The 27,823-nt window shown below is 38.2% G+C and overlaps 1 protein-coding gene across 1 annotated transcript in view; it reads left to right on the forward strand.

Moving 5' to 3' along the window:
* Positions 1-3,381: 3,381 nt before the first annotated feature.
* Positions 3,382-27,823, forward strand: part of cdh4 (cadherin 4, type 1, R-cadherin (retinal)) — a 231,056-nt gene continuing 206,614 nt past the window's right edge. The window contains exons 1-2 of the mRNA XM_079597007.1: positions 3,382-3,654; positions 6,383-6,494. Coding sequence (XP_079453133.1) covers positions 3,412-3,654; positions 6,383-6,494 — 355 coding nt within the window. The 5' untranslated portion in view covers positions 3,382-3,411. The remainder of the gene's footprint in view (positions 3,655-6,382; positions 6,495-27,823) is intronic.

Consider the following 27,823-nt stretch of genomic DNA (forward strand, 5'->3'; position numbering starts at 1 on the left):
ACTATGGCCTGCCCATACTTTGACTACAAACTTGGTCCTCAAATAATTACGTATTTTGCAATGTAATGTAACTTTATAACGTTGCACTCTTTCTATAAGTTATAAATAGCTAGTAAGATTATATAACAGTAACTAACGTTACAGTATGTAAGTAATTATTCTAGTGATATGTAATGTTATGTAGATAAGGTTTGCAAGTACATTATTTCAGCAACATGACAAGCCAGTGAATTAGCAGGTTTCAAATGTTGCTTTGCACAGTGCGTGACATTTTATCTGTATGTTATGCGGCTAGAGTTTTGACTCCGACGAGGAATTCACCCACACAGCGTGTAGTTCTTATAAAATGAAACTAATCAAACAGGGTTACTTACTTGTCAAGCAAAAATGTGGCTAACTCTGCATCGGTTTTTAATCCCTTCAGGACACGTAACGTTAGCTCCCTCCACCTCTGGAAAGCCGCTCCGATGTTTACCTTAGTTTTATTTCGGCTCTGTCAAATTCTTTCGTTTTCGCTTGTCTATCGTCATCGGTCTTTTTCCGTTTACCCGTCTTTGTTGTATGAGCAGGTGTCACTCGAGAAATTGGCAGTTTTGGTTGTTTGTCCGCCCTTAGCACAGCTGCGGCACACCGGCAATCTTGATTTTGAACGACAGTACGCACTGTGCAAGAGAGGGGTGTGATCAGTGCGTACACTCTGATTGGTTGTTTCTGACCGGGAGCGGTGCATTTCTGCAAATGGCAATAGGACCACTGGGAGGAGCCAGAGGAGCTTGATTTTTTTTCACATATTATCTGTCTCATATTCTACTGTCAGGACATAATGACAGTTTTAACAAATATGTAAAAAAAAATTTTTTTTCAAAAGTTACCTACTGAAACATTAATGATTGATTGCCTAAACATTCTGAAAATGTTTTGACTTCATTTCTGACATCATAATAGTGGATGTGATGATTGGATGGCCAATTGGATGCAAACGTGCATAGGTGCGTGCGTCCACTTCATCACTGCAGCCGAAAACACAGAAAACACTAGCCTATGTAGTGGATTATGGATTATGATTATTATTATGACCTAACAAAAGCCAAATTCCACAATTTGATCACTTTTTTTATCACTTTTAACTGAAGAAAAGTGTTCTTTAGATGTTATGTGCAGAGTAGTTGAACTATGCACATTTGGTTGTATATTTTATATTTGATTGATAAGTAATAACCTAAATAATAAGTGCTATAGAGCAGCGCACTGTTGCTATGTTTACTCCTGTTGGCTCACGTCTATTTAGTGAAAACTTTTGCACTACTGAAATATACAATTAGCCTATATGTAAAATGCATGCATAAAATGCAAACCTAAAGGGTTAGTTCACCCAATCAATTATGCCATAATTTACTCACCCTCAAGGTATATATGAATTTCTGCTTTCAGCCAAACACAATTGGAGTTATATTAAAAAATATCCTTGCTCTTCTTTATAATAGGAGTGAATGGTAACATTTTGAAGCCCAAAAATGTGCATCCATCCATCATAAACGCAATCCATACGGCTCCAGGGCGGTTAATAAATGCCTTCTGAAGCGAAGTGATGCATTTTTGTAAGAAAAATATCCATATTTATAACTTTATAAACTATAATCACTTGCTTTCGGTAATGGTGTACGCAAGTCGAGTTCCGTCCGAAGAGTGAACTCTGACCCGACGCATTACGTGCGATGTAGGAGTAGCACGCTTAGGTGAGACCAGAGCCATAGAGAGAAAGAGTTGCGACACTCTTTGATGTTGCCGCTATGGCTGTCACGTGGTTCATGTAATCACCAATAGTTCCAAAACATACGCTGGGTGTCATGTTCTTCATTGGGACCGACAGCAGCGATTGCATTATTGAACGGTAAATATAAAATAAGTAGTCAACTATTTGTTTTAAGACTACTGAATAATACCTTGAATAATACTTTTGAAGAACAATCATTAAACTAGTGTGGATATTACAATACAAAGTTTCCTCACAGTAAATGAGTATCTGAGATGGGCTCTGATACAAATTAAGTACAGCCAACACGTCACATAATGAAAAGTTAGTATATCCCAAAAAATCCAATTAAATAAAAGTTGCTATAAAGGTGGTAGTGATTCATACCGAACTCTTACTGTCACAGCTGACAAAGTCGCGCTAGCTGACTAGCTAAAAGGCAGTGCTTGAAAATTGGTTGAAACAACCAACATAAAATATAAATAATTACGCTGTGCATGTACAAATGAAGACCAGTATAAGCATCGTAAAGGGCCTCTGATACAATATAGACAGTTGACAATTTAAAAGAGGTCGATATTTCAGAAACTTACGTTACCTCTGGAACAACTCGAAGCGCAGTATTCACCACTCAAACTCAGCCAGCTGCCAACACGTCACATAATGAAAAGTTAGTAGGCCTATATCCCAAAAATTCAATTAAATAAAAGTTGCTATAAAGGTGGTAGCGATTCATTACCGAACTAATTAGATGTTAGTGTTACCTTCACAGCTGGTGATGTCGCGCTAGCTAACTAATGTTAGCAAGCAGGCAATGCTAGAAAATTGGTTGAAACAACCAAGATAAAATATAAATAATTACGCTGTGCATATACAAGTGAAGACCAGTATAAGCATCGAAAAGGGCCTCTGATACAATACAGACAGTTGACAATTCAAAAGAGGTCGATATTTCAGCATCTTACCTCTGGAACAACTCGACGCGCAGCAATGTAAGTGAATGGGGTCCAACGCCCAAATGACAGTGTTTGGAACTAATCCAATCTTCAAATCTCGGAAGTAGGCGGTTAAAAAGCGCTGCCATTTTTTACAACGGAGGTCGAGTGTCACAACTCTTTCTCTATGGCTCTGGGTGAGATAGATGCCTCTGGCGATTGCCCAAACTGGGCAACAAAGCCCCTTTAAAATGGTCGTTTTAGACTTCTAATTCGTGACCGGTGTTAACTGTTTTGCTCTCTGCACTTGCGTATTCATCAATACGGCCAGAGTTCACTCTTTCACTGGAACTTGAATTGCATACGGCTGTTACCGGAAACCAGTGATTATAGTTCGCTTTAGAAGGCCTTTATTAACCCCCTGGTGCCTAATGGATTATGATGGATTATGGTAGATAGATGCGCTGATTTGGGCTTCAATATCTTAGGTAGGCTACTCTCACTCCCATTATAAAGCATGGAAGAGCCTTTATCCTTTTTAATTAGGGTGGTCAGACCCCCTCTAAACCCCCTTTATTAATTCGCTACCTGATTTCAGCTGGAAGTTATTTTAATCAGACGTCGATATGTAGAATGTACGCGGCTGGTTAACTGTCAAGCAAGCGTGCTGTAGTGCGTCTCAGTGTGTGTCTTTAAGTAGTACGCTGCGGTAGGAGGAGTTGTATGGGTTGTGACGCCGTGGTGCTGAGCCTGAACAGCCCCTGTCCACCTGCAGTAGGGCGAAAGACCGAGCGGGACAATATTCTCTGCGCATCGCTCAGCGGAACCCTGCTACCGACAGCACATCTCACAGGAATTATCTCCACGTTTGTGAATAACAAACACCTGCCTCCTCTGCTGATGGCAAAAATGAAAACCGGCTGCGCGGTTCTTGTGGCGTGTGCCTTAGTTGTGGGCACATCTTTGGTAAGTCCACATGTTTTATTTACAAACATCCTGGAAGTAATAGCACTTGAAATTAGACACTCGTAGACTGGACATATGGAATAGTACACTTGTGTTTGTGCGTTTTATGGACGTACTAACTAAAATAATGTGTGGTGCATCGAGCGTTCACTTTGACTGTTTGGAAATCAAAAATTGCCTTCTTAGCACTTCCATAACAGGCGATTTCTTCTTCTTCTTTCTTCTAAGTATCATTCAGACGAGGAAATCAGTTTGTGTTGAACACTGGTCGTCTATCAGTAAGCTGCAGTGGCTTGCAGCTGCACTTTTAACACACATTGCAGAGGATGCGGCGATGCCTGTGGTGTGTCTGATAATAGTGCGGCTCTGTCGTTACTGGAGGAGTATGTGAATATGCAAATCATTTGTATTAATATTAACATTCATGTCATAGAGTATTACTTATCCCATTCTTAATAGGAACACCAGGAGTGATTTAACTTGTAGCATACTAGGGAACTAGTTGCTTTGGTCTGTGATGTCTAACGTTAGGAATTATGAAACACTCATTCAAGAAGGAGAAACACACACATATACCAGTAAATGAAATCTAGGAGGTGCTGGGGTGTTGAGAAAATATAAGTTCTAGAAATAAGACGCATATTACCCTGTTGGATGTATGGCAGATATTGACATTCTCTTTGATGACTCATTCAGAATAAAATCTGTATCTGGGGGTGAGATAAAGCTATAGAGCTGCATTCACATGGTGGGCAGAGGCAGCGCTGCTTTAGAAAGTAACCATCTCACAGCCCTCTGACTAATGTGATCTGTAGGGATGCTTTGACAGACTGTTCCTCCGTGGATATATGAAAGAGCTTAGAGCGTCGGCTCTTTGTTGTCTTGATTTTTCAGGTTCATATAGTTGTCTGGGTTCCAGAATAGAAAAATATAGGGAGAGAGAGAGAGAGAGACCCCTAAAGGCAACCTCTCGTTCAGTTTAGACACAGCGAGGCCTGAGCTTGAACCCTGAATCGTTTTAGAAAAGCCCACCATACTGAGACTGGGATAACCTGAATATGACCCACCATCTAATTATGCTAAATCTCCATGGTGAGCACCATCCATTGACACACACACACACACACACACACACACACACACACACACACACACACACACACACACACACACACACACACACACACACACACACACACACACACACACACACACTACTGTAGGTCACTATCCTAAAATAGATGCCACTGTAATGGGCACAATTTCTCTACTGATTCACATGGCAGAACTCCAGCGCAACCTTCTTTCTTCTGCACTTCCTGTCTTCCATCGCATCCTCGTTTTCTCCCTCGGTTTATTTTAATCATCAAACAGGCTCATTTTGCTCTTGTTAATTTTTTAGAGAAGCTCTTGATGTTTTCACTCGTATACATTTTTTTTTTTAACACCATCAGGGCATGAGAATGCAAGACTCTAAATGAGAATTAAATCACAGATTTGTTGCTTTTTATGTATAATTTGTTAATTTGCGTATTTTCATGGAATTATTGTAATATTCAAATACTCAGCTGGACAACAGCAGTGATTCGTAGCCAAGGCTACATGCATGCTCTCCGGAGGGTATTTAAGCAGGTTACAGGGGGTACTTGGAAATATTTATGTTAGAGCTAAAAAAAAAGTAAAGAAAAAAAAAGTAAAATAATTTTAAAATAATTAAAATAACTAATCTTGATGATTAATCTCAAGATTTGTTTCAGAATATTTTAAGGAATTATATAAAATAAAAAAGTTATGTGTTCTAGATTTATAGATTTGCATAACAACATGTTTATTAGAATATGTTTGACACGTTTATTTATACTTTTATTTTATTTCACTTATTGATTTATTTACTTGATGAATTCTACTAGGGGTGTAACGATACCTTCATTTCACGATTCGATATATATCACGATACTGAACTCACGATACGATATTATTGCGATACTCCCAAGACATATGATAAAAGGTTAACAAAAAATGTACTGTTGTTTAAAATGCTAACTTTGATATTACATTGTGGGTTTAAATTAACAGGTTTGGACTTGGTGCTTGTAATTCAAGGACAATGGTGACACCAGAATAAAAATATTCATGATTCTGAAGCTGACCATTGCATTATTATACATTATAATCAACATTATATAGTAGTTTAATGTAGTACTGACACTAAAACTCTGAAAACATGATTTTTTTCTTATACAGTAATTTCTATTTTGGGTGAACTATCCACGATACATATTGTCACTATCCACGATACGTATTGTTGCATTTTTGTATTGCGATATATTGTGGCACGATATATTGTTACACCCCTAAATTCTACTGATATGAATGATATAATGAATGATATTGACTAACTATTGTGGTTATATGATATAACTGATTAAAAGTGACTTATAAAAAATAAAGTTGAATTATATCAAGGAACACATTTCTGGTTTGTCGTCATCAAGGGTACATAAGACAAAAAACAAAAAACAAAGGTTTGAAGCTTGTCTATTGAACAGTTGTTTCATCCCTAACAGTAAACGGTTGCATCCCTGCTCTGTGAGTTTGCCTCCTGAAGGTATTTATATCGGTTTCGATAACCTTGAATAAGAACCACAACCCTGTGGTCACAAATCAATTTGCCTAACCACTTCCCCTCTCCTGTGTCTTCATAGCCAATAATGTCTGTCTTTCTCAGGGGAGTCACGGAAATGCTCAGACCATCGCTCCATGCAGACCAGGTTTCTCCCAGAGCTCCTACACCGTATTTGTCCCCAGGGGTGTGCTGCAAGGCCTGAACATTCACAAAGGTAAGAGCTTGCAGTGCATTGCATGATTCGCCACAGGTTTATTTGTGTGTGTGTGTGTGTGTGTGTCTTAATCTCAGTGGAGCTTCAGCAACAGTTTTGTGGGTGAATGTAAATGCTCGTGCATTCCTCAGTCTGTGTGTGTAGGCTAAATGTAATGCGTTAAATATAATTTTAGCTCGATTATTGCATATTTCTGGAGAATGCACAATGACTCCCAAATGATCAGGAGGTGTATGTTGTTGAATATTCTTCGGGACTCTCACTTTATGCAGTAATTTAGACTAGTTGTGTGCTGTATGATTCCTCAAAAGGTTTTAACAGCGATTGAAAACCTGTTTCAACCGGCTTCGAAATAAGCACAGGGTGGAATAACAAGCACAAATAAACGGTTTAGAAAGGAGGAGCAGAGATGCAGATATGCCCGCGTGCTGAATGTTGATAGTACACGCAGGACCAGTAATGCAATTAGAACACGTTTAAAACACACTATGCTTCTCAAATGCAATTTTCAAGGTCTGCGAAACGTCAGGTGATGCTTTTAAAGAAACGTGTCCATGGTGTGCCAAAACCAACGCTTCCATCTAGGTGGGTGTCGTAAGCGCATACACGTTTCCTAATCGCCGAGAGCTACAGTTGGCACACGTCTGCATTAATAAAATGCACAAAGCCAGTGTTTCCCACTGATCAAAATCAATATGCATATTATTCAGCTTTAGTTTGACTATCAGACAAACCTTGGCTGGATGATTAAAACATAAATAAATAAAAAATGGAAATAAACCCATAATCTGAATTTAATGGATAGTTCAGTGGCCCGGCTGGCTACAGAAGCCTCATTTAAATCTTCTGTTCGGCTCCCGCTGGGTGTTTTTTTTTGCTGCTTTGAGCTTTAAGCTTTTCTTTTTTTTTTTCTCGCTCCCCCTCCTGTCCTGCATGTAATACAGTTCCTCTATTCTTTCCCCACTTCTTTTCAGCAAGATTTCAGCCGTCCTTTTATACTGTCGCTTTTCATTGCCATTGTGCGTGCATGTGTGTGCGTTCTGCGAGGATATGCTTTATCTGTGGAATTTGTTTTGCTGTTATGGAAGGATAAAAGACGTCGGGGGGGAAAATTGGACTTGCAGAAACAAATCATACAAGAAAATGGCACATTGATTCGATCAATTACCTGTTTTTTTCCCGCCGCATTCAAAACTTTGATTGAGTATAACTGTTATCGGAGTAATCAATAGATTTATTCACACGAGCGTGGTCGTGTAGAGAGAGTTTTATTTGTTGTTCTTAATCTGACTGCAACTTTTGCGATGACGCGGGAGCACAAAAAAAATCCAATTTTCGCTGTAATTGCAGGAATTGCGCAACTGCTTTGGAAGTACGTGCTCTTTTTATTTATATTTTATTGGTAATACTATTCCCCGTTTATAGTGCTTCTAAGCCCTGTTTGCTTTGATCCCAGCCTGTGGAGGTGTTGAGGAAACATTGTCAGTCATTGACATGTCAGATGTGCTTGTTACACAGCAAGTCGTTTGAGTGTTGGCGTGCGTGTCCAAGTGCGCACGCATGAGTCAATCATTTTGTTTACTCGTGGATTTAGTTATGAGCGTTTTTGCAAGGATCAACTCCCGAGCCTGTGCCCACAATATCCGCTAGCGTGCGCCGTGCAGGCAGCCACCTTTCCTTCAATATCCAATAGTGCACTCTTCATTTTAAAAACATGCTTACCCCAGCACAACTTGGCACTTGGGGTGTATATCGCCAGGCTGCAGTATGAGCCCTTACAGAGAGTGATTAATGTACAGTCACCGGCCTGGAGGAAGGGTGATGTGTTCGGAGGAACCGTAGTAATCGGGGAGTGGGGTCGCCTCACTGGGACGTTAATGATAACAGCCTTGTGTAACCCAGAACCGTCAAAGGGGAGAGTAATGGGTGAGCCAGTGCGCTCGGTTGGGCCAGCGAGCGTCAAGTCGAGAAAATCCAGCGTCAATTTAGCCGTGATTGTAAACATTGGGCTGACACCTCGAGAATGCTAATGCCGAGAAGGGAATTCTCAGGAGCGCGGTGCGGTCTGAGACTTGAACTCGGCAGAGGAATCGAGAGTAGAAAGTTCCGCTTGAGTTGCCTCCATAACTGTTTAATATGGCTGCGGTGCACTGGGGTGAGAGTGAGCGATTCATCTCAGTTCTCTAGGTACTGCTTAGCATTGGTCTCTAAAGCCTGGCCATCCAAACAGAATCAGATATGACTTCTCTTTTATGGCCAGAGCAGTCAGGGTGTCTGCCAGCTGTCTGCTGGTCTCGCAGCTGCTTGCCATGCAATTTTCTGATTCCGTTTAATTACACCAGTAGCTTGTTGTGTTTATTTTCTATTCACTTACGAAGGTGTTTGTTTCGCGCTGGGCATTTAATTATAGCAAAGTTTGGGTGTTAATGCAACAGTGGCGCATTTCTACCTATTATCCTCTAATCCTCATGATCACTTTTATTGTACTTCTAAGGATAACGAGCTTATTAAAGACACGGCCCCTCGAATGAAGTTGACCGGAGTGGTTATAATTCAACCGTCCAACATTTCTAATATCTTTTACACAGTAAAAACAGACAGCGTGAGTCCCTTCAGGCGCTCTGCCTCACTAGATGTGATTCATCTTCACTCAGCATGTGAAAAGATTCATCATTTATGCTGACAAAATATAAATGCCAGGGTTGTCACATATTCAGCTGGCCTCGGGAGCATATGAAAGGCACCCACATGGCCACAGTAAATAGGTATGGTAAGCATTTGTGTTTTACATGATTGGATTCCAAGTCCTAGATGGCAAGTTTCGAACCCCATGCAACATTGACTGATGATGCGGTCATTTAGCGTGGCTCGTTATTGCGGTAGGCAGTCTAGCTCAGGAGAAAATGATATTTTATGAGGTTTTATTGTGTTACGTCATGTCTTCCGGCGTTTATGCAAACATTTATAGACGTATAAACTCATGCATAAACAGCCCATATTGCTGTGTTGACATGTACGGTGGGGTCCAGCGTTTGAGCCCACGATTCCAAATATGTGGTTTTAAAGAACAAAGGAGCGTTATATACAGAGTATGAAAAGAACAAATATGTGACATTTGTCACAATGATCGTGTGTACAAAAGGTCACAGGTCATGACAACATGTGCTGTTGTCATGGTAACACTTTCGAATAAGATTCTAATTGTTAGCATTAGGTAACATGAAATTACAATGAAAAATACTTCTAAAGCATTGATTAATCGTAATGTTAATTCCATTCATTTACTAATACATCATAAAAAAAAAATATATATAAAAAAAAAAAATATATATATATATATATATATATATATATATATATATAAAACTAACAATGAACATTTGTATTTGTATTATTTGATGTATTGCCTGACAAATGTATGGCTTACTGTTAGTTAATCTTAGTCAATGCATTAACTAACCTTAACTAATGGGACGTTATTGTTAAGTGTTAACGCTGTCATTACAGAAATATGAAATATTATTATAATTTATAAATATATAACTGTTTTCTATTTTAATATATTTTAAAATTGTATTTATTCCTGATGGTAAAGCTGAATTTTCAGCATCATTATTCCAGTCTTCAGTGTCACATGATTCACTTTTAATGGACTTTCAGTTTGTTTTCATTCCTCACGTGTTCCTTTATTTGATTTTACGCTACGCATCAGTTGCCATGGACCCTCATCAGATCATCACATCTGTTTGTCATCTCCTCATTATCACTGTGTATCTGAGGGTACGTTTACATGACAACGATATGCTTAAAACGGATACGTTTTTCCTTTGAGTTTTCTGCATACAGACATTGTCAAAGCGATCCCCATTCACACGGATCCGCGAAACTGACTAAAAACGCTGTATTCTGCTGCCAGGCTGCTAGATGGCGATGAAACACTATAGACTGAGCACGTAATTCGCATGTGCACGACGTCATCGTCTTCACAGATTCGCGTTTTTGCTGTTTACACGGAGACAGTTTTCAAGAACGTGCACTTTGAAACCCATTTTCAGGCACCCAAAACGCCATTGTCATGTAAACGAACGGCCAAAACGCATAAAAAGTTTTACGTTTTTAGTTGAAAACGGCGTCGTGTAAACAGCCCCTAAGTTCCTCACCTTCACTCTGTGTTTGTTGTTTGTGTGTCTGTGTTATACATGCTGTTACTTTCTCTTCGTCGTTGTGGATTACCTGAGTTTGTTTTCATTAAAGAACAATTTTGCTTATAGAACCCTTTTTGAACTCTTCTTCAACTGGTGACAGCATCCTTGCTGAATAGAAGTAATAATACAAATAAAAAACGTACTGACCCCAAACTTTTTAACAGTATAGATACATATGATCATATGTTTAGATTTACATGAAGAAAAATAAGGATCCATACAGTGTACTACATAAAAAAGGGAATGTTTATATGAGAGTATATTGTCCATGAAGACGAAACAAGAGCATTTGAGCGTGGGCCTTTTTCAGAGCAGAACCCCACCTGGGAGAGATAAGCCATGAAAACGGATATTCCACTGATTGCACATTGTAGTGTAAACCATCATCTTGGCCTAAGAGCAGGATCAGGCACTTTAAAGCCAAAGACAGAGAGATGGAGATGGGGGGAGGACAGGTACACTCTCGCACACAAAAGAGCAATCTGATTTGAGTTGCACTTACCCCTAAATGGTGGTCTGAAAGGATGCTGTCAGAATGTGTTCAAGAGAACATGAGCGATGAACTTCAGTGCATAACCCTTTAATATCCGACACAGTGCTGGTGGGAAATGGAAGTCAGTCGCCTTTGCCGTTAGTTCAGAGTCGGCCATTAATCATCTTAATTACTAGTGCTTATGCATAGTCAGAGTCATTTGACTTCTCTGGCAGATTTGTGGCATTTGCAGTGCCACAAAATATAGTGCCTGCTTGGATTTCCAAGATATTCTATGCATATACCATATTTTATCATCAATAAAATATAGTAAGTCCCCACTCCAGTTCTTCTTTCGCTTTAAAAAATATGCCTCTCCCACAAGGACATCCATTAAATCCAAACGCACTGACATCTTAAGGCAGATTTACAATAAAACCAGAACTAGGACTCCACCTGTGAGATGGAGACGCTCTGCGCGCGGACTCCCAGCCTCTCTTTCTGCGTTCCAGTCGTGTCTTAAAGTTTACCTCATTATCTAGCAAACACATTGCTCTTCATACTTACGCCGTGCTGTGGAACCTCTCATGGATACAGACATTCACAGAAGCTCATTAGGATGGTACCGCTTGAGCCCTGTGTGGAGCTTTGCAGTTGCAAACAGAACAAGGTTAACAGTTTATTAGAGTTTCGACTGAATTCTGATTGGATGTGCGGCATTCAAAGTCAGTGTGAACGGCAGACGATAATGATACTATTAATAATAGTATTATGTAATATAATGCATTATTATTGTTGTAGATGTTGTCGATGAAGAAAATGATAATACATTATTTTGTTAATATGGCAAGCTTATCTACAGTATAACATAGTAGATACAGTATATCAGTTAATATTAGTATTATTCAATCATTTTATCATATTATATTGATGCATTTTTATGGCAAACTCTGCAAACTTTGTTTTTGTAATAACCAACTTAGCATGATGAGCAATTGAAGTAATGTTCTATTGATCTGTTCTATATTGCTCAAGGATGTTAAACACTTCACATGGCTGACGTAAACCGTGTTTTATGATGTTTTCTATGAAGCAAATGTTATATTCCTACATTTATATGCTGTTATTCACTTGAAAGGTCTGCTTCTCAGCTCAAGTGGACCAAGCATATAAGCGTGTACCATACCATACACACAGACTTGGTTTGTTTCATGCCTGATTTACTTTCCATTGCATTTCAATCTGGATTTTTATTTTCACACTGTGTATAGCGAGTAAGGCATATCAATCTACATTAAAGGAAAATCTTGACTTGAGTAGATATTTTCCTTCCCATCCCTCTCTCTCATACTCTCTTCCTACAACTCACCTAGCAGTTCTTAATTAAGTTTTCATATGAAACCATAGCTCAATGTCTATTTGAATATAAATCAGATTGGATTTTCATCTTAAAGGCAGACTTTTCACTACTGGCTGTGTGTATACTATTAGTCAGCAAGGCATTTCTCATTTGCATTGGCCCCGTCACTTAGAGTTATATTCTGATCTAACATATTCAGCTGCTTAAGGTCATTAACCTGAGATCGAGGTGGCGGAAGTGGGCTTTGATTCTATGTGAAGGCCTTGGGCACACTGCTTTTGAAAGAAAAACATTTTTGTCGATTCGTTTAATAACATTACCAATACTGAAGTGAATGCTTTTTTTCATCTAGAAATGTCAGTTCATTATATATCAGTGTGAAAAATATGACATGTATTCAAGGACACACCAATCCAAAAGCACAACTTTTATATACAGTAAAAAAAAAAAATTCTCTGGGATCAGAACGGGTAGAATGAAATGAAAAGGAAATAGAAAGAAATAGTTAATTTATGAACAAATCATACAGACTCCGATGTATCGACCACGTTTGTGACCCTGGATCACAAAACCAGTCACATGTCGCACGGGTATGTTTGTTTCAATAGCCACACTGTATGGGTCAAAATGACGGATTTCTCTTTTATGCCAAAAATCATTAGGATATTAGGTAAAGAGTATATTTATTTAGTACATTTCCTACTGTAAATATATAAAACATTTATTTTTGTGAGTGAATGCAGCACAATCGCAAACATAAATGGACAACTCTAAAGGTGATTTTCTCAATGTTTAAATATTTGTTGCACCCTCAGATTCCAGATTTTCAAATAGTTGTATATCGGCCAAATATTTCCATATCCTAACAAACCATACATCAATGGAAACCTTATTTATTCAGCTTTCATGTGATATATAAATCTCAATTTCAAAAAATGGACTCATGTGACTGGACTCATGTTTTTTGGTTCAGGGTCACATTTGACCCCAAAATAATCAAACTAATTTGTCGCGAATAATTGATTTGACAGTACTAAATATAATAATTATATATATATCATTTATATATATATACATTTTTGAGTGTACTGTCACTTTAAGAGTATTTGCCTAATGGTGTATGTATAATATACAAACTGCATGTTTATATACAACATGAATGTTAAACTAAACAAGCTCTTTCACTTTTTCTATATACATATGCATGTGTGTTTCTCAGCGGGCCATTATGTGTTTCATGACTCTGACCTGCCGGTGTCTTTAATTCCTCATCGTGCCCTTAGGTTCTGTTTTAATTACTTCTTCCTTTGACATGGTGGGTTTATTTTAAGGAGCAAATACTAAAACGCCACCGGGTAAGCGAATATGATTCAGCCCATAGAGTCTTGAGGTTTGGCACCAATCTAAACCGAGAAGGAAATGGGAAAGAGGTGAGGTGTAGCACTTTTTTCTCGGTGTTGAAGATTGGAGAAGGGCTGGGGGGGATGAAGAAGAGAGCATGCTAACAAGAGGTGAGGAATGCTAATTGTATTCATAAGATGCAGCCTTAGTTTATCCTTATCTATGCGCTTCTCTCTCTCGCTCTGTCTTCTCTTTGAGGCTTGAGCGCAGACAGCTTCACTTTAAGTCCTCGGGCTGTCTTTAAGAGATTCTGTTGAGAGGGCTGTGGTCAGGGACTGTTGGACATGCGTTTAGTCTGTTTACTTCTATAAATGTGGGACTCCAGAGGAGAGATAAATACAAACGGACAAACAGAAAAGGTGTTGCTGTGGATATTTGGTTTACATTTTATGAATCTGAATCGCAAACATGGGCGCACAGACTCTTCTCAAGCCTGACAGTTTGTCATTCGCTTGTGTCGTCGGGGTTGCGTTCGGTGTTTACAGCGTTTGGACTTGATTGACAAGGGCCACAGGAAGTGGAAGCATCCCTCCATTCAGTGAGTGATTATCTTAAATGGAGAAATGAAAGGATTACAAACTGGCCCAGTAATCCAGCTGTCAATCTCTTGACTCATTAAGGAGTAGGAGGAGAGAGGGACCGAGAGAGAAGAGAGCAAACTTAGGTGTTAGGAAGAAGAGGAGATTGGTATTTTTGCTTGCTCGTGTCTTTGTAAATGATGTGTCAATGATATTATCATGCACACGATGTTCTGTTGAGATATTTCATCCAGAAATGAGAATGCTGTCATAATTTACTCACCCTCATGTAATTTCAAACCTGTTTGAAATGTATTTTTCTCTAAATGTCTTGGCTGCTCTTTTCCATTTAATAAAAAAGGAACTCAGGCTCCAAAAAGGCCAATAAAATTTTATCAAAATATGACAATTTTTAAAAAATATTTTCATATTTTACAAGCTATATGCAGTTAATTTGAGTATTTCTATTTAGCTTTAATGTATTTGTTTCTCAGTTTAAGTATTTTTAAATTAATCTTTATTTTATTTGAGCATTTTTATTTTTATCTAATATATATTTCAGTAATTCAACTTAAAAGGTGAAACTTACACATTATATACTCATTACATGCAAAGTGAGCTATTTCAATCTTTTTTGTTTTGTTTGATTATGGCTTACAGCTTATGAAAGCCCCAAATTCAAAATTAGAATATTGTTAAAAGGTTTTCATAAGCTGTAAGCCATAATCATCAAAATTATAACAAAAAAGATTGAAATAGCTAACTTTGCATGTAATGAGTCTATATTATATATTAGTTTCACCTTTTAAGTTGAATTACTGAAATAAATGAACCTTTGCACAATATTCAAATTTTTCGAGTTTCACCTGTATATATATACATACACGACGATCAAAGGTGTTGTCCGGCCTTGGAAAATTGACGTCTTCTTCACCCTTTATTAAATATTATTTATATTATTATTTATTTAATTAATGGTTTTGTAAAAAAAAAAAGTTTATTCATCGTTCCCTGTTTCTCTTAAATCCAATATGGCGCCATTGACGTCACTGATTTTTGGTTACAAGGCATTCAAGAACCTGCATCAAACGGTGTCGATGTACCAGGTGTTTTTTGGAGTCTATATGACATTTGTAGCCTCTTTTAGAGCAGAAAGGAAGACTTCTGGCCCCCATTCATGATTATTGTATGTAAAAGTGACAGAATATTCTTTGAAAAGTGCCATAGAAAAAAAGTGCCATAGAAAAAAAAAAAAGTGCCATTTCTATGTGCCATAGAAAAAAAGTCATTTGGGTTTGTAATGGCATGAGGTGAACTATTCATTAAAGTTTGCTTTGAGGCAGACTTTTTGAGAAGTTCTGTAAAAAAATATTAAATATGTTTTCCAGGCTGGTGAAATGGCAGATTAATAAATCAGACTATAAGGAAGGGAAGATAATAATAGAAATATTGTGGACTTCATAATATAAATCTCAAGCATTTGGTTATTGATTCATTCTAAGCCATTGTCTACATTGACAGGTTTTTTTTCAGTCTCGGGAACAGACTGAACTATCCATATCTGCGCCTGTCCTTTCATTGATTTCTTTTGTTATTAAGTCGTTTATATTGTCCATAACGGGGAGGCATCTCTTGTAAATTATGAATATCAGCTCAAACTTGTAGACGTTTCTAGAATCCTGGAGCTGCTTTGGGGACTGGAGTCAGGCGAGGAAAAATCAATACAAATTTCCACCGTGCTGCCAGTTACACATGGTCACTCACTTATTGCATTGATCGCCTCTTCAGAAGAATCTTTTTTGTTTTATTTATACGTTCATACATGCACTCGTATAAACGCAAACCTATTTGAAAAGTAAAAATGCTGAAGGACAAGAAGCCAGGTGAGATTGCGGAAGCAGAAAAAGGAAGGATTCAAGGTCTGTGTCTTCTTAAATTCCCAAAGCTTGCTGGAGTTCCATGGACGTCGGCCAGAAATACAAATATGATTATCAAAAAATGTCTTCTGCAAGTGCTCGGACTCTAAATTGTCCTCTTCAGACTTTGTATAAATTTTTCACAGGCCTGCAACAAGCCCTTCATGTTCACTGAACTGTTGTGGTCTGTAAATAAAGCGACGTATGTTGGCACAGGCTTTCAGCACTTTTGCCCTGATAAAGAGCTTGGCCATTGGTGGGTAAAAATTATGTTTGCAAAAGGACTATTCAAATTTCATCCCTGGCTACCAGTGGCTTAATTTTGAATTTTGCAAGTGCGTACAATATTCATTATCACCAAACGCAGAGACCCTAGGCTGATATTCAGTTTGTTTATTTATTCAAATCATGAATGCTGTTTGCAACAGATAATTTGGAGGTGAGGTATGAGACCTGAATGCGAATGAAATGTCCATAATGTCTAACGGCCATTGTGTTCGATGTGAAAATGCACTAAATAGCACAAATAAATCCATTTCCTCTTCACTCACTGAGTCATCACTGCACTTGCGCTTATAGAGTCTTTGTTTTAAATAACCCTGTAAGATTTCGCTTTGGCAGTTACGTATAACTGTAAGATGCACTTGAAGTGAAAAACATTTAAACAGGTGCTGCCAGTAATTTACATAGAGACATAGTTCTAAAAACGAATTATCACCATGGTCATGTACTGCAAGAGTGTTATTATTGTGGCAATGCTGTGAAGTAAAGTGCTAGTTCACATTCAGAAAAGCCATCGCTTTTTGACAATGCACAGGAATTTTATTCTTTTATTTTTTATTTGACTTTTTTCATTAAATGTCATTGTAGACTCAAATTCATATTTCGGTCATTGGCTCGGACTGCTTTAGGAATTTTGAGAGTCTTGTGAGGGTCTACCACATCATTAACATCAATGTGTCATTAAGTAATATACCTGTGGTTTTGGCTGTACTGGTTGGATCCAGTAGACCGCAGATGGCTTTGCTGCTGGTGTGGAGCTGTTTGTGTCTGTTACTCTGTTTATGTTTGTGTGATATTGTGAATGATGTTGGCAAGGTTAAAGCAATATGTTGGGTTCAAAACAAGTTAAGCTCAATTAACATTTGTGGCATAATGTTGATTTCCATATAAATGTATTTTGACTTGCCCTTCCTGTTTACCCTTTAGGATTAAAAAGCAGAAATATGGAACTTATAATTTTATAAAAACACCCTGGGGTCAGCTTGGGGTCAGTAATATTTATTTTGTTGAAAGAAAGAGATTAATACTGTTATTCAGGAAGGATGCATTAAATTGGTCAAAAGTGACAGGAAAGACATTTTAATGGTACACAAGTTTTAAATCTCAAAATATGTTCTTTGAACTTTCTATTCATCAAAGAATTTTGAAAAAAAAAATTACCACAACAAACAGCACAACTGTTTTCAACATTGATAATAATAACAAATATTTCTCGGGCACCAGATCAGCATTTTAGAATGATTTCTGAAAGACATGCGACACTGAAGACTGCTGAAAATTCAACTTTGCCATCACAGGAATGAATTATATTTGAATACATATTCAAATAGAAAACAGTGATGCTAAATTGTTGTAATATTTCACTAAATTACTGCTTTTACTATTGCAGCCTTACATTTAAAAAATAAATACATTTTAAAATGTGTACCAACCCCAAACTTTTAAACAGTTGCTTATATACTTCTTCTGTTAAAACTCGTGTATTATTTGAACTGTAAAGTTGTTCTCACAATTTTTACTGTAATTTTAAGGATTAGACATATTTTATGATATTCAACACAAAAGTTTATATGCGATTTAACATTTAACATGTATATTGTTTTGCCACTATTCACTTACACTGTAAGCAGGGCCGGATTAAGAGTTCAGAGGCCCCTGGGCACAATGACTTGTAGGACCCCCCCCCCCCCCCCCCCCATATGAAATATGAAAATAAAACACAACATAGACTTCACTGTATAAATTGTACATTGATTCTTATTAAAGCTACTATTAAAGTTCTCAGTCAAGAGTGAGGGATTTACTCTTTGTATTTTGTTGTTTTATTAACAGGGACATTTTTAATTGTCATCATTTAGCCTACTCTCTCAAGCCGTTTCAAACCCAAATAAGTCTCCCTCTTCTGTTGAAAATAAAAGTTATTTGGAGGAATGTGGGTAAACAAACAGTTGATGTACCCCAGTGACTTCCATAATAGTTTTTTTCCTACTATGGTCAATGGGGACCAGCAACCGCCCGGTTAGCCACACTCCTCAAAAGATCTTCTTTTGTGTTCAGCACAAGAAAGAAATTAATACAGGTATGGAACAACATTAGAGTGAGTGAGTAAATAATGACATCATTTTTATTTTTGGGTAACTGTCCCTTTAAGGACAAGCGGCAGCATGTTTACTATTAGGGCTACTGTCACTTTAAGATCTGCCCGCGACGAGTCTAATAGCCTATACACACATTTGACAATCAGATTTGTTTCTTATTTTTTTCTACTGTTCTTTCACTTTAGACATAACCAACTTTGTTTATGTAAACCTTTGTGTGTATTTGACAGTATTAGAGCAATAAGACTCGAAAGATAACTTAGTCCAGTAACAGGCGCTGTTATACAGGCTTTTAGTGCATGTGCGCGTCGGCGGGTGTAACGTTATTGCGCTCAGAAAAGCGCTCGTTAGAACAGCGCATCAGCAGTGAATGACATGTTTAACCGGCAAGGCTTTAAAGCACATGCAAATAATTAATTTTTATAAACTACAGTGTCCCGTTCCTCTGCATTTCATGTGAATATACGTCGCGCTGTACAGTATGTTGAGACGGAGGCGCCAGAACTGCAAACTGATAGAATGCACGATCCTACGATATTTCTTCAAAAGCAGATCGTGGAGACATTTTAATCATAATATTTGACATAATATTTGACGGTGCCCAGGGCCCCTTAGATGTCCTGGGCCCCTGGGCAATTGCCCAATTGCCCTAATGGTTAATCCGGCCCTGACTGTAAGTTCCCCAGTTTTTTTTCTCTCCAAAATGAATATTTCTAGTAATCAACATTAGGCCACAAGTGTGTTGATTGAGCTTAATTTGTACTGAACCCAGAACCCAGAATACGCCTGTTTAAAAAGGCCCCTCTATGAGATATTTTATAGACATATATACTAACTCCACACAATGCACAAAGACGCACAGATGTTCAGACACGCGTGCAGTGCACACACACAAACCCAGATCCTTGCAACCCTTATAAATGTGCCATTAAACGGCCGCATTCTGTGATGTCATTGTGTTAAGATCTCAGGAAAAATGCCTATCACAGCTGTAGCAGCGAATCTTTTATATTCTCTCCAAACATCAGTACTGGAAAATACCAGGATTTTCCCTGCCATCTCCTATGGAGTTACAAAACTGAAGGTTCACTTTATTTCTTTGATGCTGCAAAGCTTAGAAAATACACAAACACACACATAGTCAGTGGACAGAAAAGTGCACACAAAACACACATCTATTCAAAGACACACTCTGTATTACTGAGCTGAGGAGGTGATTTCATATGAAAGTAATGATATTAGAGGAAGCACCATCACTGGTAGGTTACACAGATCAAAAGGCTGCTGGTTACTTCCTGATCCTGTGGCCTCTGGCTGTTTGTATTTCTTTTGCAGGATTGTATCCAATCCCACACACATCTCTCTCTCTCTCTCCCCATGTATAAAGAGATATAGAACATTTTACTATGACTCTTTCTGCTGGTTGCATCGTTATGGCAGTAGAGGGCGACAAGTGACGTGTTTTTATTAGAGGATCATCTAATTAATTACTGATTCATTCAAAACGCTGATTTATTCAGGAATAAAACACATGGCTATCCATGTGTCCCAGTGTGCACCATCCATCCTAAAAAGTAAGTGAGATTAAAATAAGTTTGTACTAAGGTACTATCTCCAGTAGATTTTCAAAGGGTGGATCCATACACACTCTTATTTCCCTCAACCCACTGCGCATTGGGGAAGGATTCGGTTCAAAACTACAAACTAGAATAAAAATAACTACAAACATCCTGAAAAGGAGGTTTGTGCTATTAATAATCAATATCTAACCTGACGAAAAATACTTATTTAAAGGTCCCATGACATGAAATTTTCACTTTTTGAGGTTTTTTAACATTAATATGAGTTCCCCTAGCCTGTATATGGTCCCCAAATTTCTAGAAATTTCAATCAGTGTAAATCGAGCTTTTGCTCTCTTTCTCTGCCTTTGAAAAAGTGGAAGCTCAATCGGGCTGATCTTGAATCTCCTCCGTATGACGTCATACGGAGGAAATGTTACCTCCCCTTTCTCTGCTTTGCCCGCCCAGAGAATATTTCCCGCATGAGAAAATGAGCTAGGAAGTAGGAACGCGTGCGCGCGATTTTAGTTTGTCCACGGAGATATCATGGCTTTTGAGCGAGCGAAGCATAATAATTGCTCAATAATTGGATGTACAAATGAACACCGAAGCCTTTTTTTTAGTTCCTTCATCCAAGCCCCAGTGGATTAATTTCATTTTCTCTGGAAATGCGCCGACACAACTCCCCAAAGTTTTGCATGTCTGCGGCAAACATTTCACCGACGACTGTTTCCTCAGCTTGGGTCAATACAGAGCTGGCCTCGACGAACGTCTGAAATTACATCGATCGAGCTAACGTTACCAAGCAACACTTTCTGATGTGTAATTGTTCAAGTTCAGACAGGTAACGTTAATCTTTCTCTCAGATCGTTCAATACTACTGTTTATGCCTCAGTAAGTCAAGCCAGTGACTAAAATATCAACTTCACATCGTTTCTTTTAGTAGGATGAAAATAATCGTATTTAAATTGTGAATAAATTATATACAGAAAGCGATCAAAGAACAATCTTTGTAGGAATCGCGCGCGCGCGTTCCTACTTCCTAGCTCATTTTCTCATGGACACAGCGCGATCGAGTTTATCTGGACACTTGCCAAACTCGTTATGAAATCAATGACGCACGTTACACTGCACATGAAGCTCTTACTGTATTTACATCATCGTGTTTGCATTGGGGAAAGCAGAGAGAGTGCAGAAACTGCGTTGCAATGATAAGATCTTCATTTTCGCGATCAACAACAGACTGTCATCTGCTCAATGCTCATCACGGCAACATTTTATGTGATGGGAATAGATCTAAATACTTTAAAAACTTCTGACGATTTGTTAATCTCGATAGCTGTAATAGTAAAAACGTATAATAACTGTAGTAAAAGTATTCGAGAGAGTTTCACATATAATAAGTAGCTATTTCATATGCAAGCATGTCAGCCAATCACAGCAGTGGCCGGTTACACTGAAGTCTCACACAGACACGCCCCTTCAAACAGAGCGTTCAAATCAGAGGCTAAAACTGGGCTAGGAAAAATGCCTTTTGTTTCTAAATTATGACTATTTTTTATCTAAAAAACATACTAACATTATAAGGGCAACCCAGGAAACATTATAAAATAATATAATAACCCCATGTCATGGGACCTTTAATGTTACCTCTGTATCATTATATTATGGTCTTTATATTATGCTTAATTATGCAAAAAACAATTGCAGAGTTCTCATATTCAAAAGCTTGCCTACTCTTCTGCCACACACTCAAAAGTATCTACTTTTTCTTCACAAAAAGAGTACATACTTTTAGGACATAGTATAAGTAGGCGAATATGGTTGCAGCATGACTGAGTCATTTTTAGTAATTCATTTATCATTCAAAATGCTGAATCATTCAGTAACAACAAATTAGTGAGTCTTTGAATCATTCAGTCAACCGATTTGTTCAAAAACACAGATTACACTACAGTGCATGTAGTACACTACGTCACTACAAATAGTGAAGGTGTTAGTGTAACTATATTTCACAAGGTGGTAGCACTAATATATTGATGAAGTGGCAGGTTAGCGTTGACATTTTTAGATGTTTAGAGTCAGAATTGATTTGTAAAAAAGGCACATTTGAGGAGGCACATTCTTCTCAATAAATTGGTCGAACTGGTTAACATAACAGTCTGAGGGCCCTATCCAGAGCCGTCGCATAGGCTGTGCGAACTGTGCAACCGCACAGGGCCTCGCGCCACTAGGGGGCCTCGCAATCTTGCGTTTATTTATTATTTTAATTATTATTTTTAATTTTGTCTTTTGTGGTGGAACACGCAATGTAATGCTATATAGAAATATATAGTTTGCATCTTAATTTAATCTTTGTTTTATCTTTGTTTTATTATTTTATTAGTTCATTAACTAATTGTTAACTCAACTAATTTAACGTAAAGAGCTGGATACTAATTAAATAAATGTCAACTAGCCTAAATGCATTGATTAGAATTTCCATAGAATAAAGATTTTTATAGTCGACTAGTAGTCATTCATTTAAGCAATTAGTCAACTAATCTCACGTTTATATTAATTTCTGCTTAAATAGGCTACTGAGTGCATGGAGGAATAGCCTATTCCGCGCTCAAGCGCATGCATAAATCTTGCCCCAAAGCAGGCTAATGATAATATGTCTGAAAAAATAACGAGGCATTTTTATTGTTTATTAATAAAAAATATATTTTTTTAAATCAGTGTCGGCTGCAAACATATCTATATACATCTCCGCTGTAAAGTGGATATGCCTTTAGAGAGAAATGCACCTTATGGATTACAGCCTAATCAGCCGGTATTTGCTTTCGATTCGAATTTTTTCGTTTAAAAGCGGACATTTCAAGCTTTATATAGAAATATTCATCATGTTTTTGAGGCTATACACTGTGTTTCAGTTCATTTTTGAGACGCGCTCCAGTTTGCGCATTTTTGAGATGCGCTCGGCCCTGTTTGTTTTATTTTATTTTACAAAAGCACAACGTTTTCTTGTTGTTGAGAGTTTACACAAATAAAAGTACTTGCGACTGATGCATTATTCTTTTCTGTATGACCAGAAAAGATTGAGTAGCCTATTTAAAGTTGTTTCCACTGTTGATAGGAAAATGAAAGTGTTCGCGCCGACGCCTGCCGCAGTGCGCGCTCCACGTCTCCGCACAATCACTTGGATATGCACCTATACTAGCGAGCATTAAGGCCTATCTAGGTTAAAGTTAGAGCGAGCTGCCATGCCAGACGGATAATTCCTTTTCATGTTTAACAAATAAAATCATGCATTTTCTACCTACAGCGAGTAAGCATAACGAGCGTAGCGAGAGAGGGGCCCAACTGAGGGGGATGCAGAGATGTTGCTGCGTTTTTATATTAACATTTCTGATTGTTTAAATTATCAGCCCTCGGTAGCCCCCTTAAAATGCGGGGCCCCAGGCAATAGTCCGTCTTGCCTGCCCTATTGCGGCGCCTCAGACTATGTTCATGATTATGTTGTATTATTCTACTTGATAAAAACGTATTGCAGCGAGTCGAGCGAGATTATGCGTGCAATAGAACTAGAACAGTTATGCGTGACTGTTCCACATCAAAGAGCAGGGCCTCGCATTTCAAGTTCGCACAGGGCCTCGCACCCCACCTGCGACGGCACTGGACCTATCATACACCCGGCGCAATGCAGCGCCAAGCGCGACACAAGTGTGTTTTGCTAGTTTCAGCCTGACGCAGTTATCATTTTCACGTCATGCGCCACGTTGTTTAATAGCAAATGCATTTGCGCCCATCTGTGTGCCCATGGGTGTGCTGGTCTGAAAATTAGGTATTTTGAGGCAACTGAAATAGACTGCGCCATTGACCAACAAAAACATAGTCTAAAGTCAATGGCGCAGTATTTTTTTTGTTATTTAAAGAGCACGTTAGTAATGTGTAGCAAAGTAGAGGCGGGTCCACAACGCGCGTACACTTTGCTTACTACACACACAGGGACACAACAGCAGGACACAAACATTTAAAAAAAATGAAAAATAAAAGGATTACTATGTAAAATACATAAAGATATGGTGGAATCCAGCTTGTCCCGTAGATGGTCTTCTTGCGCGCTTTTACCTCGTGCATGAGCAGATCCGTTTGCGCTCTGGAAAAGCATTCAGTCTTTCCGCTTGCAAATTCCATCATGTAAATAGCAATCCGCCATGGCGCGAGCGCAACTGACAAGTGAATGGGAGATGAGACTCTGATTGGTTTATTCAATGTTACGCCCAAAACACACCCATTACTCATTAAGAGAATAGGGACAACCCTTTTAGACCATGCGCCGCGCATGTCGACCATTTTTCCCGTCATTAAACTAGCAAAAGTGGATTTGGACACGCCCTAAGTGCAGTTGCTTCCTGCGCTTTAGACCATGCGCTTAGATCGTTAAAATACGGCCCTGAGCGTGTTTATGAGAATCATTCGGACAGCTCATTCAGTGATTCATTTGAAGCACATTCTCCCTTTGTACAAGAGCAACCGGATATTTCAGAGAGCAATGAACAAAAAGAATGCTGGATGAACTGGATATTTACTTACAGTTAGTTGAAACCAAACCTGCAAATGCATCCTGATTTGGTGAAGATGAAGAAGCTCTTTATTAAGTTCTATTCATGCAGATGTAGCTTGTAATGCAGTTACATTTGCCAACTAAAAGACTATCATAACACTAACACTAAATAAAGCGTTATTTTAAGTGCTTTTGGATGTCATAGATAGTAGGCTACATGAATATGGTAATCATTTTATACTATAATTTTGTTTTCATGTCATGGTGGTTTACATTAAAGCTGATAACTATAGAGTTTTAATAATCACTCTACAACCTCATTTCCAGAATAGTTGGGACATTTTGTAAAATGCAATACAATCAAGAATCTGATTTTGTTAATTATCTTGAACCTTTATTCAACTGACAAATGTACAAAGAAAAATATTTCCAATGTGTTCACTGACCAACTTAATTTTATTTTGTAAATATAAACAAGTTTTTATTTTGATGGCTGCTACACACTCCAAAAAAGTTGGGACAGATGCATGTTTACCACTGTGTCACTTCACCTTTCTTTTTATTTACACTTTTTAATCATTTGGGAGTTGAAGATACTAATTGTTGAAGTTTTGCAAGTGGAATATTTGCCCAATATTGTCTGATACAAGACAGCTGCTCAACAGTCTGTGGTCATCACTGTCCGATTCTGATGGGTGATATGTCATAGATTTTCAATAAGAGAAAGATCTGGACTGCAGGCAGGCCGTCAGGCACATCCACTCTATGGTGCAGAGTGTCTAGAAACCACTCTGTTTTAGCATGTGCAGAATAAGGCCTGGCATTGTCTTGCTTACCAGGAAAGAAGTCATCTTGATGGCAGTTTATATCTCTGCCCAATCCAAATATATGCCTCCATGTCAGTGGTGCCTTCACACAAATGCTAGTCACCCATGCCGTTTGCACTGATGCCCCCCAATACCAGGACAGACGTTTGCTTTTGCACCTGTCGCTGATGAAAGTCTGGATGGTCCCTTTCGTCTTTGGGACTGACAACTCAATGTCTGTTTTTCCCCAAAAAAAGTTTAAACATGGACTCATCTGACCACAGCACACATTTCCACTGTGTTTTAGACCATCTGAGATGAGCTCGGGCCCAGATAACTCGTCGGCATCTCCGCATATAACCGATGTACAGCTTTCTCCTTGCGTAACCGAGATTCAAGTTGCATTTCGTGATGCTGTGTCAGACTGTCTTTAGTGAAAACGGTTTTCTAAAGTACTCTTGAGCACATGTGGCTGTATTTAACAGAGTAGCGTGATGGTTTCTCATGCAATGCCACCTGAGGGCTCAAAGGTCACGCACATTTAACAGAGGTCTCCTGCCTTGCCCTAGACAGACTGAGATTTATCTGGATTCCCTGAATCTTTTCACAATATTATGTATGGTAGATGATGAAAGACATAAATTCTTTGCAAGCTTGCATTGAGAAATGGGATTTTTGAATTGTTTGACAATACTCTCATGATATTTGGTGGTGAGCCATGACCCATCTTTGCTTGCAAAGACCGAGAATCTCTTTTACATCCAAAAAAGATACCCTCAACTATTACCAGTTCACCTGCTCATTGTGGACTGTTTCAAAAGAGTTGGATAATCTAACTTGGTTAATCTTTTCACTTTTATTTTGCCTCTGTCCCAATTTATTTGGAGTGTGTTGCAGCCATCACTATCAAAATGTGTTTATATTTACGAAGTACAATTATGTTGGTCAGTGAAAACATTGGAAAACTTTTCTTTGTACTTTTGACAGTTAAAAAAAGGTTCAAGAGAATTAACAAATCACAGATTGTGAATTTTATTGCATTTTACAAAACATTCCAATTTTTCTGGAAATGGGGTTGTAATTCTATGAGAATAGGGAAGTCAACATCAGAACTAAAATGATAAAAACAGCTTTTTTTTCTAGCTGATGAGTGATACAATCATTGACAGACATTGACATTCACTTTAATGAACTCAAGCATGTAAAGCAGCAGGCAACATAACTGCTGTGCACTCATAATAAACAGAATGGTATCGTCCGTTGATGTGAAAAAGTCTTAGATAGTTATTGTTATAGTTATACATAGTTGTCATTGTTGTGTGAATGATAGCACCTGGCAATATTTGTTTTGTTTTGTTTTGTTCTGTTGTACTTCTTTTAGAGCTGTTTAAACATTTATTAGATCAAATTACAGTTTACTATCTGTAATATTTCTTTATAATATTTTTAGCTTGAAGTGCGACTAGAGTCATTAGTCGCTTCCATATTTTGAGTAGCTTGCCCAACACCACTGACATCAGATCAATGGTAGCTTGGTTGCCCACAATGCCATATTTCTTTACACCCCCTTGGCAGCAATGTAACATGCTTAACTATGCATAGACATGGATGTTGACTCAAGAATCATGAGCAAATCACCTACTTAAAGAGCACCATAGTGTGTGCCCTCGGGATTATGCAGCTGTCTCGTGTCTTTGTGTGAGAGAGAATAATTGTTTTTTCTCTAATTACGAACGTGAGATGTGGCTGCTGGTGTGGTTTTTTCGCAGCTGCCATCTTTTCATTCTTGTTGGCACCTATCTGGCTGAAAATGGGATTTACTACCATCTGGATTTGTGGTTTATGCTGATGAAACAAAGTTGCTCAAGTGGAATTGAACATGGTTCCTGTAAAAAATCTCAGTGTATAGCAATGAAAAGATATGTTAGTTTTTCCATAAACAATTTGTCTAACTTTAAGGGGGGAATTCACTGAACAAATGCGGTATTTTAGCTCAGAGATCTGTCTTATTCACTAATCAATAGCAGTAAAATTTCATCCGCCAGTAAATACACAAACAAGCCTTGTTTCTATGAAAAAAAGGCTTGTTAAGGTTTACTCCTTGTTTACAAAACTCAGTTTATTTTTATTTTTGCTTGCCACAATTATGTTGCGCTATTACC

This window comes from Phoxinus phoxinus, assembly GCF_949152265.1.
Source record: "Phoxinus phoxinus genome assembly, chromosome: 22".
Classification (NCBI taxonomy): domain Eukaryota; kingdom Metazoa; phylum Chordata; class Actinopteri; order Cypriniformes; family Leuciscidae; genus Phoxinus; species Phoxinus phoxinus.